General features: G+C 38.9%; 1 protein-coding gene across 1 annotated transcript in view; it reads left to right on the top strand.

The window, feature by feature from the left end:
* The first annotated feature begins 5,518 nt into the window (after nucleotides 1-5,518).
* ERO1B (endoplasmic reticulum oxidoreductase 1 beta) overlaps nucleotides 5,519-19,358 on the top strand; it is a 28,896-nt gene continuing 15,056 nt past the window's right edge. Inside the window, exons 1-5 of the mRNA XM_015621877.3 lie at nucleotides 5,519-5,750; nucleotides 10,128-10,247; nucleotides 13,293-13,376; nucleotides 13,774-13,815; nucleotides 17,846-17,928. Of these exons, the coding sequence (XP_015477363.1) occupies nucleotides 5,649-5,750; nucleotides 10,128-10,247; nucleotides 13,293-13,376; nucleotides 13,774-13,815; nucleotides 17,846-17,928 (431 nt within the window). The 5' untranslated portion in view covers nucleotides 5,519-5,648. The remainder of the gene's footprint in view (nucleotides 5,751-10,127; nucleotides 10,248-13,292; nucleotides 13,377-13,773; nucleotides 13,816-17,845; nucleotides 17,929-19,358) is intronic.

The raw sequence follows: 19,358 nt of genomic DNA, 5'->3' as shown, positions 1-19,358 counted from the left end.
ACACACAAACATACATTTATCTCTATATATCTTAATCTCCAAAGTACAGCCCACAGATCACTAAGACTTCTGCAACTCATGATGTGTAAAAAGCAAAGAATTTTTTTAGGCCTATCATTGGAGTCCAACTGTTCAAGGAGTCAGTTGCCTCTCATTTCTTCCACATTCATATAAAAACTCATTCTCAAAGAGTAAGGGCTTACTTTAAAAAAGTAATGCCAAATCTAATTAGAAATGAAACTGCTGATTCTGTGTGTTTCCCTAGTACTTTTCTCTACAGTAAATTTGATTTCAAATAAGTCTCAAGGGGCATCCCATCTTCTGAGCATAAGACTGCAGACAAAACCACGGACAATATATTCCTCTACAGAAAAATATCACTTCTATATCCCCACAACAAAAAGAAAAACAAAACCACACACACAAAACCACACAAACACCGCCCGCCCCCCCCCAAAAAACCCCAAAAAAACAAACAAAAAAAAAACCTAAAAAAAATTTCTTCCAGGTGATCCTCTGTAGCTTTTCCACATGGAAATACAGAGCTTTTGTTCCAGATCACAAATGCTACTACAACAGAGGGGATCAGTAATATTCCCCATGCCTCAACACAGGTTGCCAGTAGTCATGGTAGCTGTGGGCCTGCCAAATCATGTGGCAACCTTGCTTATTCTTCCTCATCTGTTTTCTTTCTACATTTCAAACATCTTCACATAAGGTAGTTCACATTGAGTAAAATACTTCTATGGCAACATAAACTCTTCACCCCTCCTGTATTTCAGGAGATTTAGGAAGAAACCTCCTGGAATTTTCTCTGCTAGTATCCTATATATCGTTTTTAATTGTCAGCAGCTTCAGACTGCTGCTAGAAAAGTTTGTGAAAACTCTGAGACTGCTTTGGACTAAGAATTATTAGCCAGCAGCTAAAAAGTTAAAACTACTTTCTTTGCCAATAATGATACTGGTCTCCTCTTTTACAATTCTTTTACAGGAATGTCACGATTTTGACATTTAATTGACAGAAACAGTACTATATGGAGAAAATGTAAGACATGACACATACCTAGACTATCTTATGTAAGCCTGTGGATAATTTGTTTGCATGACAGGACTGCATGATATGGAAATGTTCCCACCACTCCAGGAGCTGTGCTGTGTCCAAGTCAAACAAATGCCACACAAACAGTGAAACCTTGCTTTCTCTAGATTGACATGTTGAAACTGAGCCTAATACGATTGGTTTCAGGCTGCAGCTTATGCCTCTACAGGGACATTAGCACAGTCTCCCTGCCTGGCTGCTTGTTTCCATGAATGTACAATTTAGATGAGATCTACACCTCATGGTCAAATTTGCTGACAAATAAGCATGCCCACTGAAAGAGCAAGTGCACAAATCTTAGGTAGTTTTTTTTTTTGAACAAGATTATGTATTTTCATCACACCCACTATACTCAGAAGTTTGACAGAGCTAGTCGACTCATTCCTATGTTGGCATTCCTTCTTAAAAAAAGAATAGGAACTACAGGAATGACAATAATACTCCATAGATTACTTCTACTCTTCACTCAGATCATTCGGTTATAGACTACACAATGTACTAACATCCAGCTGTAACACACACACATGAAACATGGAAATGAGAATACAGGTATACAGCTAAGATTTATAGTTAGTTTTTCATCACCTACAAAAATTTTCTGAAAAATGTACTTCCTCCCTGTAGCTTGCTGTTCTTTATTTTTTACTGCATTCTATCTTTCTTGCTTTTTTCCTCACAGTCACTGTGAAAATATTGCTGTATTTTCTTATTAAAAAATTTACCTTTTTTTTCCACTATACTGAATTTGACATTTTGTTTTGCCATTCACAGGCCATCATCACTCCCGAGATAACCCTAGACATTCATAGGTACTTTTCAAAAGATATTTGCACCCGTTGCCACAGACTTGATCATAGCTTGTGGTTTTAAGGCAGACATCAGTAGATGGGGAACAAGATGTCCATGAGGCATGACTTGCAAGGAAGCATAACTTGTGTCAGGCCTAATGACAGCAGGACAGAGCAGGGGTGAGTGTACAAGCTCTTCACGGTAGGAGGCCTGACAAACCACAGAACTCACGTGCCTGGTACTTGGCTGCTTTCTGTACTTACATCAGGTGGTTTACTGAAAGTTCTTATCCACAGCTGTGCCTTGCTGTATCACTTAAATCTGGACTACCACAAGATGTTCCATTGCTCAACAGGCGCTGCCCTCCCAGTGCTGCTGTTTGCCAGACTTAAACAGAAGTTTGTGACATATTGATTCCTCTGGTTTACTCTCCTAACTTTAGGAAGGACTCATTCAAAAGTTAATTTGGAAAAATAAATAAAGGCAAAAGTTTCAAGGACAAAAAGTTTCAAAATAAAAATCCACATTTCAGATTACTGAAATCTAGGTAATGAACTTAACAGCTGGGATTTATCAAATTTCTCCTAACGGGAAATGTGAAGCCACCCTGTTTTACCATGTCTGTTCACTTAAACCACTCCATAATAATCTCCAAGATTCATATTTACACAGTTGATGCCCATAGATCATTACTTCTGTCTACAACCGGAGTCCATAAACTCAATTCTGGCAAATAAGAGCTGGCTAAAAAGCACCAATGGAAGTAATACAATAAAACTTTCAGGACTAGATCAGTTTCAGGCCAGAGGCAAGTTTGGTAATGCAGATTTGCTGCATCTACTAAACGACTGTCTCTCTCTTATGCACCCAGATCTGTGCCTACGCTAGAGAACATCACAGAGTCATGAGGAAGAGGTGACTGATGTGCTTGACTTAATTCTTATTTAAGAATACAGAATACTGTTTTTAGTTCCTGTGTTCAAGGCTTTCTTTGCTTGTACATAGAAAGAAAATATTATTGCTTGTAAATGAAACTGTCAACATGTGTAACAGCAGTGTTTATTATGAAATAATAGAAGATGTTTGTTCCTATGACAACCACACTGAAAAATTAAATATAGAGGCCAGAATCTTCATGACCCCAACAACCTGTAAACTGTGATTATCTCTCTCCCCAATGTGTGCTCGTCCTCCTTGATAAAATTTCATAACATCGTGGCAAAGTTCTTTATAAGAAAGAAGCTTAGTAGACACTCACAGCTTAATAATACGCTGTTGGGTTTTGATTGCAATTGTAAGACTGCTTCTTCTGCAGATCTTCCCTGAAACTGATTTCACACAGAAATCCTACATTAGGATTTTTATGTTTGGGGTCTTTAGACATTTTTATACCACTAGAAAAGTAGCATTCCTAGATTTAAATCAACACTAAAACATAAAATAAGATGGAAAGTACCCTAGAGTTTAGAAAACTGTGTTAAGCTATATTCAGTTCTGCTATTTTAGACAATACTTATGTATAAAAGGAATATTTTTTTATTGCCTCTTAAAATTATCCATTATATATTTTTACAGCCAATTCCTTATCCTTCTAATATGGCAGTAAAAAGCTGAACATCGACTGACTCCTGATACAAGTATTTCAAAGGTAAAGAAATAAAGTACCCTCTGTAACTAACATAAAGGGTTCTGAGCTGAAAACTGGGTGAACATTATGACTTAAAAATATGGTAGTTTATTTCTAACTTTTACAGTCCTTTATGTAGCCCAAGCACATGACAGTGCTTGATTCTTCTGAGGTTTTATGGCTTTTCTAAGTACTTGTGATGGAAACTTTTTTCCAGAATCAAAGGTACAAAATGTAAATAAATAAAATGAATTCACTTTAATCTGCTGAACAGAAACAGTTTCTTTGTGAGAAGTACAAGCCACTTGTGATAAAGTATGGAGTACTGATACTGGGAGCAAACTATGGCAATGTAAACATTAACATTAGCTGTTCTGCTGATTTCTTCTCAAATATCTAGCTAACATATTGCTCCACTGATGCTGGAAGTAGGAACAGGTTCTCATTTAGTCATCTGTTCCCAAATTACAGTTGTACTGCCTGTACTTCAGAGAGGAAAGAAAGGAGCGTTTCTGTCATCTCTCTTGAACCAGACTAACTACTGCCTACTTCATCTTATGGTCTGTGTAATTCCTAGACACCATCCCTTTTGAGACATTTTCAGCAGTGCAAAAATCTGTGACATACTGGCCCCTTAAGGACAAATGTAGTGGAAAGCTAATTTGAATTAATTTGTAAGTAAATAACAAAGGTCAATCTTAAAATTTATAATCTATCTGACATAGTTACCCTAGATTTAAAGCTTGTCTCCACACTCCAGCAAAGGGGTATTCTCCAAATGAAAGGGTGCAAGAAGAACCTGAGTTAGCATCTGAATTGAAAATAAAATCCTAATTTCAGCAACCCTGCATTTTAAATCAGTGCAACACTCAAATTTTTCACAGAAATGTGACTTTTAGTGATTCTGGTAATGAATTACAGATAAACATTTAAGTGTTGGGAGCAAAAGATTGGTTCTGAGCTGCCCCAACAGTGGGGCAAGGTGTCCTGTGACCCTGCCCAACTCACCAACATAGAGCTGGGGCAGCACGGCCCCAGCCTGCTGGGTTGTACTGGAGTGCACTGGGATATAATGGGCCCATCTGGTTTATACAGGTCTGGACTGGGTTGTACGGATTGCACCAGGTTTAGACTGGGGCTATAGGGAGATATGCTGGAACTTACTTGGTTTGTTCAGTCTAGAGAAGAGTGAGGGGACACCTCACTGTGCTCTTCAACATCTTCACAAAGGGAAGTGGAAGGGTAGATATAAGATTGTAAGATCTCTTCACCCTCACAGCCAGTGACAGGACTCAAGGAAATGGCCTGAAGCTGAGTCAGGGGAGGCTTAGCTTGGATATCAGGACAAGATTCTTCACCCAGAGGGTGGCTGGGCACTGGCACAGGCTCCCCAGGGAAGTGGTCACAGCACCAAGCCTGACAGAGTTCCAGAAGTGTTTGGACACTCTTGGGCGCAAGGCTTTACTTTTGGGGATGGTGCTGTGCAGCGCTGGGAGCTGGACTTTGATGATCTTTGTGGATCCCCTCCAGCTCCGGGTATTTTATGATACTGCGCTAAACTGGTTGATACTGGCCTGGCCTGGGTTATACTGGGATGGACTGCGATATACTGGCCTGGACTCAGTTTAGGCTGGGGTAACAGGGAAATACCGGGACCTCCTGGGCCCCACTGGTTCCACAGCCCCGCTCCACCGCCCCTCGCGCGCCCCTCCTCACGCGGCCCTCCCGGCGCCGCGCGCACGCGCCCAGCCACCCGCTCGCGCGCCGCCGGCACTTGTTTTGGAGGCGCGCGTGGTCCTCTCCGATTGGGCGCCGCCGCCCCGCCCCGGCCCCGGGACGGGAACTACATCTCCCGGCGTGCCGCGCGGCGGCGGCCCGGGAGCGGCGGGCGCTGGAGCGGGGCGGCGGCGGTGCCGCTGCTTCGCGAGAGAATTCCAGGCGCGCGGCGGTACCGCAGGCAGGTCGCGGTGAGCGCGGCGCCCCCGCCCGACGGGTCCCGCCGCCCGCAGGAGCGGCCGCGCCGGGAGGAGACGCTGCCGCCGCCGACCCGCGGCGCGTCCCTCTCCTTCCTGTGCCGGCGGGGCGAGGGCTGCCCCCTCCTCCGTCAGTCGCGGCGGCAGCAGCAGCAGCAGCATGAGCGGCGGCGGTGGCGGCGGCCGGAGCGCGGCGGCGAGGACACGGCTGGCAGCGCGGCTGCTGGCGGTGCTCGGCTGCGTCCTGACAGCGGAGGCCCAGGTAGGGACCGGCGGCTGGCAGGACGGCGCGGCGGGGTGGGACGGCAGGGAGCGGGCACGGAGCGCGGCCGGGCAGGGATGCCCGCCAGCTGAGGGTAGGGCTGCGGAGCCCTCCCGGAGGAGCAGTAGGGCAGAGGCGGGAGGTGAGGTCGCTTCGGGGGTAGTGGGGGAGAGGGCAGCTCTGGGACGTGTCATGTGCAGGCTCCCCGCGGAGAAGTCGGAGAATCTCTGGTTGGAGTCTGTAGCCCGCGTCCTTCCCCTTCCACACCCTGCGGCTGGCGCTTGCCGGCGTCCAGCCCGGGGCCGGTGCCGCCCATCTGCGGGGAGAAGTTGGTTGACCTGGGAACCACAGGTAGCATCAGTCACTGGGATATGTTGAGGAGCTCTGGGTTGGCTCATGCCCCTGGCTTCAGGCGGAAAGTTCGGTGCCCTGATGAAGTCTGTGAGAAGCCATATGTTCCAATGGTGATGCCAATGCTTGGGCTTGGCTTGGGTCGTGTCCGTATGCCCACATTTCAGGCGATGATGAGAACGTTCCTGCCTTCTGTAAACTGCCCTCACAGCTTTAGGAGGGCAGGTGTCTGTAGTTAGGAGCTCGCTGTTCATCCACCGTGTGACCGTGACTGAAATGATAGCTGGTGTTAAGGAGGAGAGGCTTTCAGCTGGGCCAAAGACGCCGGAGTGAGTTTATAGAGGAATACACTGTCCACGTGGAGCAAAGCTTACTCTCTGGATTATTCTTTTTCTTATATTTTCTAAATGTCTGTGTTGTACAATATGCTACACTGTAGGTGGCCACCCAGGGTGGTGATGACAGAAGCATAGGTAACTTTTATTGCAGCATTTTTTTTGTAAGTTGAGATTGTCTCTGATTTTCATTATTTTAGTAACTTTTTTAGCTTAACTAAATGCTAATTGAAATGGAGTTCTTAAAGAATCACTTAATAGAGTGGCATGGGATTTTTTGTGATGCTTGGCAGAGAGATTGGTTGTTGCTGTTTCATAAATTTGTTAGCATATTGTGTTCAGAATTTGGCTTGTGCAGGGAAAGAGAAGCTAGCCAATAGTTCTTGGAGTCGTGTTACCTAAGGCTGTTCTCTCATTCTGCAGCCATGGCAAAGTAAAATGTCTAAGGATCAAAACAAGGTGTCCCAGGTGGTCTTCTAATTGTTGAAGCAATTAAAGTACACCAGCCTGATAACACTAATAAGGTTGTTTTGTATGAATAGATTGCTAATTATTATATGCATTTATTCAGTTTTTTTCCTTAATATTAAAGTGCTGACTGTGTTTTTCTTTCTAGATTTCATAAGGAGAAATTGATGCAGGTTGGACATTGACCTTTTCTTCTGAAAGGTTGATTTATCTTGGAGAAGATAAGTTAAAAGTTTCACTTCTCCAATATAGCTCTGATACCTGTTTAGCAACTAAAATAGGTTTGACAATACCTGGAAGTACTTTGATAAGATATTGGAAATGTAGAAAAAATAGCAGCTATGCAATGTCAGATGATTTCTTGAACACAATTTATAATAGGCTAATGCTTTTTGGTTTTATTGTAGAGTTCAAAGTAATTAACAGATGAAAAGAAACCACAATACTTGTCTATTGTAATAAAACTTGTGATAACTTACAGTATAGTTTGATTTTATATTTGTGGACTAAGTTAGGTAATGAAGTTCAATTAAAAGAAGGCAAAGTACCAATTGTGTGAATAACAAAGTAAGTCTTGCAATGTGTAGTTTTAACCATGTACTACACTCTTCTTATTTTGATGTCCCCAGTTTGAAAAAACAAATTTATTGGAAGATCCAGATGTTGGTAAAAATGAAACAATTGTCTGCATGTTCTTGGAGTGTTACATTGTAAGTGAGAGCACTGAAGCCTGCACTTACACTAATTAAAAAAGCCTATGACTGGGGTACTTGAATCCAGTGTTGCTGTTGCATCATTGTGCTGTGAACTGATTCCACTGCTGTGCAGTATTAGTGTTTCATATATGCTGTGAAAGCATATTATAATTTGTCATTTAGTACAGATACAGTTTAGCTTAATTTTAGAGCATGCTGTCCAAGGAAACATTGATGTTGCTGTTTTATGTATACAGGGATCTAACTGTTTCAGTTCTGAAAAAGTTTCGAGGAGGAAAAAAAATGGAAAAGTTAGTTTTCTTGCTCTGGTACTCTGAATTAGTTTTTCTCTTCATAATTTCCTAGATCAGTTTGAGTTCTTGAGGAGGAAACTTCATTAATCTAGGTAAACTGTCCTGCGTTTTCAAAGATGTTCTTAGAATTGAGGTCTTAGTTAAACAAAAAGGCTGCAGTTTCTAATTTTTCCATGAGGATTTGACACTATTGCATTTATCTGGGACATTTTTCCCCTGAAAAAACATTTTCCATTTGCATAGATGGTAAAATTATTTTTGTAAGCAGTGGATAGCCTTATGAGCTGGTCATCAAAATAGTTTCCTACTCTTTATCTTCTCAGTCCAAAAAAAACTTTCTTGTATCACCCTGTTTATACAGCTCAGTAACATTTGAGCAAGATATTCAGAGTTATCTTTTTGTCTTTTTATATTGTAATGAAATTGTGTCCTATTTGCTTCATGGTATGGTGTTACCTGTAAGGGCTACACCTTTACAGATTTCTGCCTGTGTGTGATCAATAAGAAAATTTGAAATTTTAAATGAAATTGTTACAGATTAAAGTGCATGGGGTTTTTATTTCTGCAAGCATAGTTAATAACAAGTTTTTTCTTCTGACTTTGGAGTTGGCAGTCATGTGGGCTGTGAAAAACCTGTAATTACACATTGGCTCTTTGACAGTTGTTTGCCCAGGTTTGAAGTCAGGTAGCATTAACAAGGGAAGCATAACAGCAGGGAAAAAAAATTGGTTCAAGTAACTTTGCTTAAATTAGCTTTACTTAATTGCTATATCTGCTCTACAGAATTGTTACAGCCTATTTAGTGCCTCAGGAAAAGTAGGATCTACATAAGGTGAATTTTCCACTTAAATGCTTTTTTGTAATATCTTTACTTCTTTATTCTCGTAGAGAGTTGGGGGAACTCCATTTTCCAGGCGTCCTTTATGCTTTATAAAGGAGCAGAAGCCTACAATTTCATTTCTAGTGGCTCTTTTACATCAAGCTTGGTTATGTAAGGGTATCTGTTCTGTAAAGTATGGTAGTGATTTATCATGCATAAAACAGATTAGATGATTTCATAATCTCATCTATGTGAAATCTGTGGAGGGAAGAAAAAGCTACAAAATATTTTGTCTCCTTTTCCATGTAACAGCTAGAAGTTCTTCTAATCCCATGAAAAGTTATAAGATGTATGGGCATTTCTGTTTCAATTAATTTCTAGGCCATAATGGATGTCAATGAATTTCCTGTCTGGCTGAAGAACAGAAGCAGTAAGCACCAGTGTTTGGTTCCATTCCCTTCAGACATGTCTGTAGTAGTTTAAGAAGCTACGCCTAAGAGCATTAGCTTAGATTTATTAAAATTTATTATATAACTGTTCATAGAATCACACTTTTAGTATTTCCACCTTTCAATAAAACATGCCAGGGTCTCAGCAAGAGTGTTGTTGTAGCCTAGTCTGTGATGTTAGTCGGAGCTGTCCTCTCTGCTACATGCACAGTTCTGCCTTCCCTTTCTGTGTTGGCAGTAGAACTTCTGCACTTGCAGTGTGTGCTGCTTTTCACAGAGGTGGTCTTAACCTAGTGCAGCAGCAGTACGGCTGGCTGTCCTGGCACAAGAAGAGGGATGAGTCCTGGAAAAGTCATGGTAGATTCACAGCATTGCAATGTCGATCCCTGCTTTTCCATGGATTTGTTTGTTGAATTTATTTGTAAAATTGCAAACTTATTGGGCACAGAAGAACCTGCATTCCTTTTCCTCATGCCTCTAAGGAAACTAGATGGAGTGTTTTCACACTTTGAGAAGAAATATGAAAATAAGATGACAGTGTGTGATTGTAGGGTTTTTTTAGGCAATTTGACTCGTGAGCATTTGGTAGGAGAGCAGTTGATATGCAACTTTGCTAATATACCACATGTTTATAATTTAGAAAGTCTTGTTGCTTATTCTTCAGAAAGTTCTATATGCTGAAAGCATCAACAAATTTCAGGGGTGAATTTGTTAATCTTGCTAACATTGATTTAGCAGTGCGTTTGGAGGTGGACTTAAGCTCAAAGCACTACAGTTTTACTTTGAGTTTGTTACTGAGTATTTCGTGATGAGAAATAGTTGCTATGGAACTGCATTTCACTAGTATTTCTTTCAATTACCACATTTTTCTCTTTAAAGGATTTTTCTGCAGTTAATATTCAATTTCTGTATTAAAAATAAATGTTTATCTATTTTTTTCAATAGCTCACAGGAGTCCTGGATGATTGTTTATGTGACATAGAAAGCATTGATGACTTCAATACTTTCAAGATCTTTCCCAAAATACAGAAACTGCAAGAACGTGATTACTTCAGATACTACAAGGTACACTTAGAATGGTATTTTCCTGAATAATTTAAATAAAATGCAGAAAATATAAGAAGGATTGCATATCAAGTCAACTTGCCAGTGTTAAGCTGCCTATTAGAAACCCACATCTCTTTAATTTGGTTGAAGCAGGTTTTCAGTTCCTGACAGTTATGTTGGTAATAAGTCTTGCTTGCTACATCCTAGAGTCAGTGACAGTAAATCATGACTGCTTTCATTTAATTGATAAGTGGTAGTTTTAAAGATAGTGCCTTTGTACTGCTGCATCTGGAAAAGGGTCATATTTTAACAATTTTATGACAGCATGCAGTGCTTATCTTCTAAGGAATACGTGTAATTTGAAATGGAAATATTGCCATGATTTATTTTTCTAATAAGTTGCTGTCTTATTTCTGATTTTATTGTTAGCTATCTAGAGAACTGTTATTCCTTTGAAAAATAGGTAAAACTGTTCTTTTTTCAAGTAGTATGTAGTATCACTTTTTATTACTTGAAGCACTTTTTTTTCTCTGCATTACTATCTGATGTGCAAATGGAGATTTGAAGCCTGATACTTTTGTTTTCAGATATGCTTAACTTGAAAGTGTAGATGCATTTTGACTGACCTAATCAGGTGGCTGCCTGCCCTGCCCCTTTGCTACTTTTACCTCTAAGTTAAGCCAATGCATCTCTTTAACCTGGTAGATATTTAGTTTGGGTGTTTTGGTTTGTCATTTGGTAGGGGGTTTTGTTGGTTTTGGGGTTTTTTTTTTCTCCTCAGCTTGTAAAAAGTCATCTAACTGATCTGGAATCGACGACAAACATTAAACTCATGCAAGACAGAGTTATGAGTGTGCAGAAGGAGAAGAAAGCACTAGGCTCTTCCTTTTCTAGCCTGAGCAAACAATAATGTGTAACTGCACTTTGAATCTCCTTCTGCATGATATAGTTCTCAGTTCGCTTTTCAGGAGAAACAGGATATGTGCAACTTCAGTACTAATAGATCATGTAGTAGTGGTAATGACATTCTCTAGAGGCAACAGAAACGTACAAAACAAAGTGTGTGAAGATGAGGAGCAACAGGTATATGAGACTTAACAGTAATTTAATCTTGCAAATTTAGAGCTAATGTTCATTTCAACAGCAGTTCTGCAGATCATGCTCTAAAGGTGTGTTTCAATCCTGCCTCATCTTTTATACTGGTCTTCCTAATAGATGAGCAGTTCCAAGGGCCTGTGTGCAGTCCACCCAGCACCACTTCATTTAGTACTTCCAGTGGTGGCAGGGAAGAATTTGTGTTGAACAAGCAAACTGAGTATGTCAGTCAGAACATTCTTCACCCTTTCCTGTTTCAATAAATAGTAGCTTTTTTGATAGCCCTGTGTAGAATGATGTAAGTGCTTTTAAGCACATAAATGGATGTGGAAGTTGTGAAGGTAGGTGTTGTGGTTTAGGAATGGTGCTCCCCACCAAACCACGCACCAGTCACTCTTGTTCCTGTTTTCCTCTCCATGCTGTGTCAGGATGGAGATGAGAAATGGAGGCAAAAAGGTAAAGATCATGGGTTGAGATAAGAACAGTTTTCTGGAAACAGCAATGAGGTAAGAAAAGGAACAGTAGTGGCAACAGTACTAATAACAGAGGGCATAAAAAAATAAGTGATTCACACAGTGGGGAAAAAAATATCAGATTTGACTCCCTCTGCCATTTTTTCTTGACTGGAAAGTACCCCTTCTCTCTGAAAGGAAGTCCTTTTCCCCTGCTTCTGCCAATGATGTGAAGTGGTATAGAAGAACTCAAACCTTAATGTACAATACGGAATAGATGAGGTAGTTTTTATTTAAAGGCCAGAGAAAACTTCATGAACTCTTGCAGAAGTTGTGCTAGGTGGTTTCTAAATAGTGGGAAACTTCTCAATGGAAGAAATAAAGAAATAAACATTTGTGTCTCTAGTTTTATGCAAGAAAACACACAAACTATGGAAACCTCATGATCAAGAATCTGTCTTTTTATTTGTAAAAGGACTGAGTAATACTCTGAGTGATAATAATGAAATCCAGTGCCTCATACCCTGAAGATCAGATGTTCTATGTAGACAGTACATGACTGGTTTGATAAAAATACAAGTGCTATACAACCTCAGTTTGTATGTGTACTGGTTTTTTGGTGATCTTCAGTCATTCTGGGACAAGTACATCTTGATTTGCATGTGTTCTTTCTGAATTAATCTTCAGTTTAGGCAGCAGTATTTTTTTATTTACGAATTCCTCTGTGTAAAAACAGTGGCTGCCTAGTTACTTATATCTTCCTCGGTGTGTAAGCATTTTTTACTGTGAGAGTTTACTTTGAAGAAGGTTGTAATTTAACTGTTGGCTGATCTTTTTTGGTAGAAATTGGTGGGAGTTGAAAGTTTTATATAATAGGTCTTACTGTGAAGGTCATATAGAATGTAACTATCTTGTTTAAAAAGGTATGAGTGAACAGGTACAATAAATAATTTTGCATTATTTTTTTCTAGGAATGGTGTTTGTGCATTGAATAGAGGAAACGGGGGGGAAAACAACCTAAAATCTCTGCTTTTATTGTATCTGTGCTAGCAAGGTTTGAGCTGTAATGAGAAGATATTTGTCATCACTTCTAAAAAGTTGTACCATCTGCTAAATGTCTTGTCAGGGTTTTTTTGACTGAGGAATCTCTTTAACATTTTAAAATAATAATCTGTTTTTAGTTTGATTTTGAAATCCAAAATCATCCAAGCACTTATTTGAATTTAGTAGTGGGAGATTTAATTTTGCTTTAATATACTATATGTTTGTGTTCATTCACTGGAGACCATTAACAGTTGTACTGCATAAACCTTCATCTTATGTAGTTAGAGAGACTAATTCAAAGAAACCAAATGACAGACCAAATTTCCCCAAAACACCTTAAAGTATTTAATATAACACTTTTTTCCTTGGATCATCTCCTTTAATTTGAAGGATTTCCTGATACTGAGAGCTTTCTTCTACAGTTGCCTTATATAAAAGTGTGGATTGTAAACTTCTGCTTTTGTATGTTTAGGTCAACTTGAAGAGACCATGCCCATTTTGGGCTGACGATGGCCATTGTTCTATCAAAGATTGTCATGTAGAGCCTTGTCCTGAGGTATGGATCAAATATAATATATAATAGAAAAAGGATTTTTTGCTAAAAATTTGTCAATTTACAGTGACTAGTATTATAATAACAATACTTAGTAGTTAGAATTTAAATTTAACTAAAAGCGACAACTTTCTTTTCCATTTGAAAAGTAGAAATACAACCAAAATATTTTAAGATCTTAGGTATTTTATGAACAAAGCAGATAACTTCAAGAATAAGTCCCTTCTTAGCTCTAGCACCGTTTTGCGTATAACATGTTGAAAAGGTAAAGGAGCAAGTTAATTTTTCAAAAAACAAGTTAGCTTTAACCTCTATAGGAATGATACCTAATTGGTAGATTTTAATAAAACATAACCATTTCTATGAGCAGTAAAAGCTGTGATTTATTTTTTGTTTTTAGAGCAAAATACCTGTTGGAATTAAGGCTGGGAGCTCTAATAAAGTAAGTACTTCTTTATTTCCGAAGTTCTGGGTTTTTTTTAATCTTAACCTTTTAACAGCTATGTGACTTTTTAGTACAAACCTTCAGTGTTCACATACTGATGAAATGGTTAAGATAACTGACCAATTCCTGTTTGTGGCTTTACCTTTTTACCTTTATGTATGGTAGTGTTTCTGACATAGCTGGTACTGTCGTGTTGTTTTGAGTCTGTCATTTCTGGAGAGCTGGCCAAAGATGCAGAGGCAGTAGCAGCGCACTCTTTCTTAAGGATCATAAATAATCACATCTAATATTTAAAGAACCCAAATGATTGGATGGAGTTCTGCTTTGCCTTATTTTCAAGAGGTCATTAGTCTAAAGACAGTTTAGGCCAGAGTGGCCAGTGCAGACTCAAGTAGTCAGTCTGTGCTGTTGGCTTTTGCTTGCTACTCTCCTAACCAATCATCCTAGATCAACAAGTGATCTTGGCAAAGCCAAAAATGCCGAAAAGAAATGTCATATATGCCTAGGAAAGGAGCAGAAAAGTCAGATCAGAGACTACCCACACATCCTAAACACAGTCCCCAAGAAGGAGGATTTTAGCAGTTGAGGGCGTAATGGTGCCCAAATGAGAGATCTTCCAATTGAGCGCCTTGACTGCGTTGTAGACACTTACCTCTTGATTAGCTAGCGTATCTCCATCCTCCCCAGTGCTTTCTACCTCACTGGACTGAGTGTAGTTGACAACATCGTGAAGGACTTATGAAAAAGACTGTTGGCATTAGGTTTAGGTCTCATGCAAAGAAACATTATCATGCAAAGATAGTTGAGATGAATATTTCATTGGGAATTGATGACTTGTGTGCTGCTGCCTGGAACAGAGCAGACTTTCCAAGCTTTAGCTCAAGAGGAAATCTTATTTATTTTATACATACATTAACTGACTGAAGTAAAGACTGCCTCTTCATTTAAAGGTTCCTGGTAATCAGAGAAGAAAAATCTTTCTCACTACATGACATAAATGTCAGTTGTTTGCCATTCCAGCACAAGCAGCAATAGTTGTTCTGAAAAGCTGACACTGTCTCTGGGAGCGGATCTTGTGTTTTAGCTGAATAACCTGTTGCCTTTTCTCTTTTTCATTGACTCTTTTATGTTCCAAGCTTGATTGTAGAGAAAATGACTCCTGGAATACCATAATGCATCCTAAAAAGAGGGATTGTAAGACTAAAGACTGTTTCAGAAAGGATTCTTGTAGCAGGCATTTGAGCTTCCTGATTGATTTATTTTGAGAGCCATAAGTAAGTTGTTAAATAGTAACCAAAGAGTATGCTGTTCTTTAGATACTTCACACTAACACATCAAATTGGATTTAGGAAGTGAAAAAATGAAATTCTTTTACTTTCACCACAATAAAGAAAGTGGGATAGATTCTTTGGGAAGCTGTCATTTGCTGTATGTTCACTACAGTGGTTTCCTTTGAGTTGCCTTGCTGGTTGTTGAAACCAGCTACAGAACTGAATGTTAGGCAATTCTGTACCTTTAATCTGCAGTAGAAGGCACTAATACGTGCTGCTTTTCTGTAATAGAAGCAAATATTTCTGGGTGAAAATTGTCATCTGAATGGACATAAGTCTTACCCATGCCATTTTCTTACTACTTATGGTTCAGTTAAGTGATCTTTCGTAGAGCCAATTAAAAATTGCCAATCTCATTTAATATCCCTTTTAAGGTAATATCAAATTCATTTGAGTATGAATGTTTTGTTTCAAGGACTGTGTAAGTACTATGCTATTAGCCTGTGATAATTTCCACTTGGGGAAGTCTTGCACATAAATAGCTTATCTGTTAAGTACTGGGTTAAAAACGGGGTGGGTTGTTTTTTTTTTTCCCTGAGGACAAACATGTCCAGTGTCTCTCTTTCATCCCGATAGTGTCAGTCTTGAAAAGCTGAAAAAACCAAACATATCTTTTTAATAATGAGAGTTATAATCTCTTGAATAGATAAACTCATGGTAGAATCCTGTGGAGAGGTTTTCTGTTGTTTCAGTCCAGTTTCCCATTGCCTTTCTCTCCTAATTAGAGGAGCTTGTAAAATTCTAGCTTTAGGTTTTTGGGTTTTTTGGGGGTTTTTTTGGGTTTTTTTTTGCTGAACAATAAAGAAAACAGTTCCTTTGAATACTCATCTAGCTGCAAATACCAAGGTTACACTTGTAGAACTTCCCTATAGGCACGTAGTTAGCAATAGAGGATGTATTTTGAATCCTTGACACCACCATAAGCCTTTTGAAATAGTGCTGTAGAGACACACAGTTATTTCCTTTTCCGTAGTTCTGTTGCATTTGAGCGATGAATGCATATTTTGTGGCAAGGCATTTAAGCTGTATTAATATTTGAAGCAAGGGACAGGAAACAGCAATGCCAGGTTGCAATATTCAACTTTGTAATTTGCTTCCTGCCCTTCGCTTTTCTGGTTTTTTTTCCAGTAACTGGCCTTAGGAGATTTGGTTGGCAAGAACAGATATTTTGTCCTAATCTTGTCAGGGATCACAAAGCACTGATCTGACAACTGTTGCTATTAAACACTGGAGAATAGGAAAGGCTGGAAATATGTTTTGAGACCTGACTGTTCATTTTGTTAGAAACCTTAAATTTAGGATTCTAATATTGGCAATAACCTTTTTTCATTTCAGGGTAGGGATTGGTTTGCAACTCTAGACATGCTAAATGTTTGCTTCAGCATCTCAGTATGTTATTTCATCAGCAGTATCTGTTTCAGTCTAGGTTAAGGCTATTCTTTGTTCCCATTTTTCCATTTATCATCCATTCTATGCTAAAGAATGAGGTCCCATGCCTGTCAAATCCAAGAAAATTGAGTGAGAAAATCTTTCTAAAGTAAATATTTATGGACAAGACCCCTAACAAGATTTAAGTTATTTGGTATTTCTAATCTCCTTCACTTCTTAGGTCTTCTGCTGTTTTTCCTTGTGTTGATTCAGGCAAATGCATTTTTAAAATGGAAATCATTCTGCTTACTCATCTGAACAGTTTTAGGTAAATACTTTCTTTTTTTGAGTGATACATATTGTGGTGGTACTTCGCCTCTGACACCACAAAGCTGTCCTCAGAAATTAATTACTCTTTCTTTTAAAATTTATCATTTATTTGTTTTATTAATTGACCTAAGGTTTAGCTTGGGAAAAACATGCATACTACCCCCTCTGCCCCCAAACCAAAAACCCCCAAAAGGAGGAAATTGAGTTTATCTTCTAAAATAGCACTGTTACTACCTTTTACGTTCCAAAACTTAGAAGAACTTTTTGAGCTTTAAGCTGACAGACTTAAATTCCTTGTATACATAACCAATTTATTATAGAATAGTAGAATTTAATCTTTAATTCTTTGAATGTTTTCCTTAGAAGCGTTACAGAAGTAAGTGTTCTAGTGGATTCCTTTTCAAAAAAAAAACTTCAGAATGAAAGTTTAGGTTATATATTTCAATTCTCTCTATAAAATAAGCAAAATTTCAGTTGAAAAAGCTTGTCTTCCAGACCTGTGTGCATCTGAAGTGAGCCGATGAATAGGATTAAAGGGAACATGAGGGGGAAATGGCCAAAACTATTAAATATACCTACTGAAATTAAATGAAACTTGGGGTATGATTATAGTTGATTAAAAAAAAAGTTTGTTTTAAGGTATGACACTGCTTGTCTTTCAAGGTCCTTTTATGATTCTGTAAATAAGTATCTGAAGCACTCTGTGTAGGGTGGTTCATAACAAAAGAATTTAAACGCAAGACAAAATTTTGACATCTTTAGCTGAATTCTTTACAGCAGTTAAATTCACAGAGTGAAATCAGCCTGATGAACTTAAGGAGGAAAAAAAAAAAATGAAGTAAGAAATGTTCCAGAACCATATACTGCTTCTAGAAGAAGAGGATTTTCCCTAATACTAGGGAACTCACTGCTAAACTTAGAAGTACATTTCACAACACCTGTTCTTGAGGATTTCAGTAATTCATTTGCATATTAAACATGACTTTTTTTTTTTACAGTATTCAAAAGCAGCAAATAATTCCAAAGAATTGGAAGACTGTGAGCAAGCTAACAAGCTGGGAGCAGTTAACAGTACCTTAAGGTATGCTGTGATTTACATCAACAGTACAGAAATAATAAGAAAGGAACATGTTATTTTCTCTGTCTGAGGTGCTGGTTTATATTCTTCATTCTTCCCATAACCTATTAGAAAGTAAATGGGAAATGATGCAAGAACATCTGAAGGCAAAAATATTAAATGATAAGTAGACATTTTTGTTTAATGTATGCTTTAATACTACTTATAAGAGGTATCTTACAGCATCAAGAATGAGAAGAAACTTGCAAATAAAACCACCTTTTCTCTATTCTTTGTTCTCAACGATTGTGGTGGATTAAGGGGTTTGGTCCTGCTTTATCCCACTGTTGGACTGATGTGCCTATTTGTGATCATTCAGTGAACCAGATCGGGGAGTTGAATTACTTCTGTTGTTGTCAAAGTTATTTTTAGCTTGGATCAATTCTCTGATCTTGCCCATTGCATGGCACTGTCAAGGCTGGGTGGGAAGAATTCTGCAGGATGGTGTTGCCCTGGGTACAAAAGTCTGTGGAACAGCATCTAGAAAACATGGTGCTCTACTGGATTCCCCACTTTTGAAAAAGATCAATTCTTTGCTGCTAATGGAGGGATATGGTGCCTTTGCCCATAAATTTTAGCAGTTCTACCTGGTAAAGGTGATGAAACTTTCTTGTGCCTTGAAAAAATGACTGTTTCTGCCTGGTGTGTGGTGTTTTAGGGAAAATAAGAAACTATTAATTCTGTTCCATTTCTGTAAGGCAAAAGAATGTGAGACTGTAAATGGAGAGCTAGAGAAAATGCCTTCATGAGAGTAGGGTAGATGATTAAAGCTGGGAGAGGGCAGGTAATGGATTCTGCAAGTGGAGGATGAGTTTGTGCTTTGCAGGAAAACTTCCATGTTCTCTGCGTAGCAGTGCATTATCCTCTTGGTTTTGTGTTGTTTTCCTGCATAAGTTGTATTTCTTGTGGTTATCAAATCTTGTCTGTTGGTAATTACCAGAGAATTTCCTCACCTAATGCCAAGTGCAATGTCTCCTTTTGTGATTTGGCAGAAGGTTAGAAATGTATCTTGTAGTAGAATTGCCTCTGTTTGTAGAGTTGAACTGGTACTAATTTGATCAAACAGGATAGGTTGTTTTTGTTATTTCAAGGTGCTTCCCTGCACCCTGGAGCAGAGTTCCCCATCTTAACTTTGCTTACACACAGTAGTATGGCATCAGTAGTTCTGTGCTGTGCACAGTCACAGAAGAAAGGTTTTGGCACTGTTTGTGTTTTGCAGTATGGGAACTTCAAAATACTTTGTCCCTCTAGTACAGTGCACCTTTTTAAATGCTAGAATAAGTGGAATGACATTAATATTAAAATGGCTTAGGACAAATCATATTCATAGAATACTTTAACTTAGAAGAGCGATTTAGACATCTAGTCTCCCAGTCAAAAGTAAGGCACTAAAA

The sequence above is a fragment of the Parus major genome, chromosome 3 (assembly GCF_001522545.3).
Source record: "Parus major isolate Abel chromosome 3, Parus_major1.1, whole genome shotgun sequence".
Classification (NCBI taxonomy): Eukaryota; Metazoa; Chordata; class Aves; order Passeriformes; family Paridae; genus Parus; species Parus major.
Note: the sequence above shows the minus strand (reverse complement) of the source record. Positions and strands in the feature narration are given on the sequence as shown.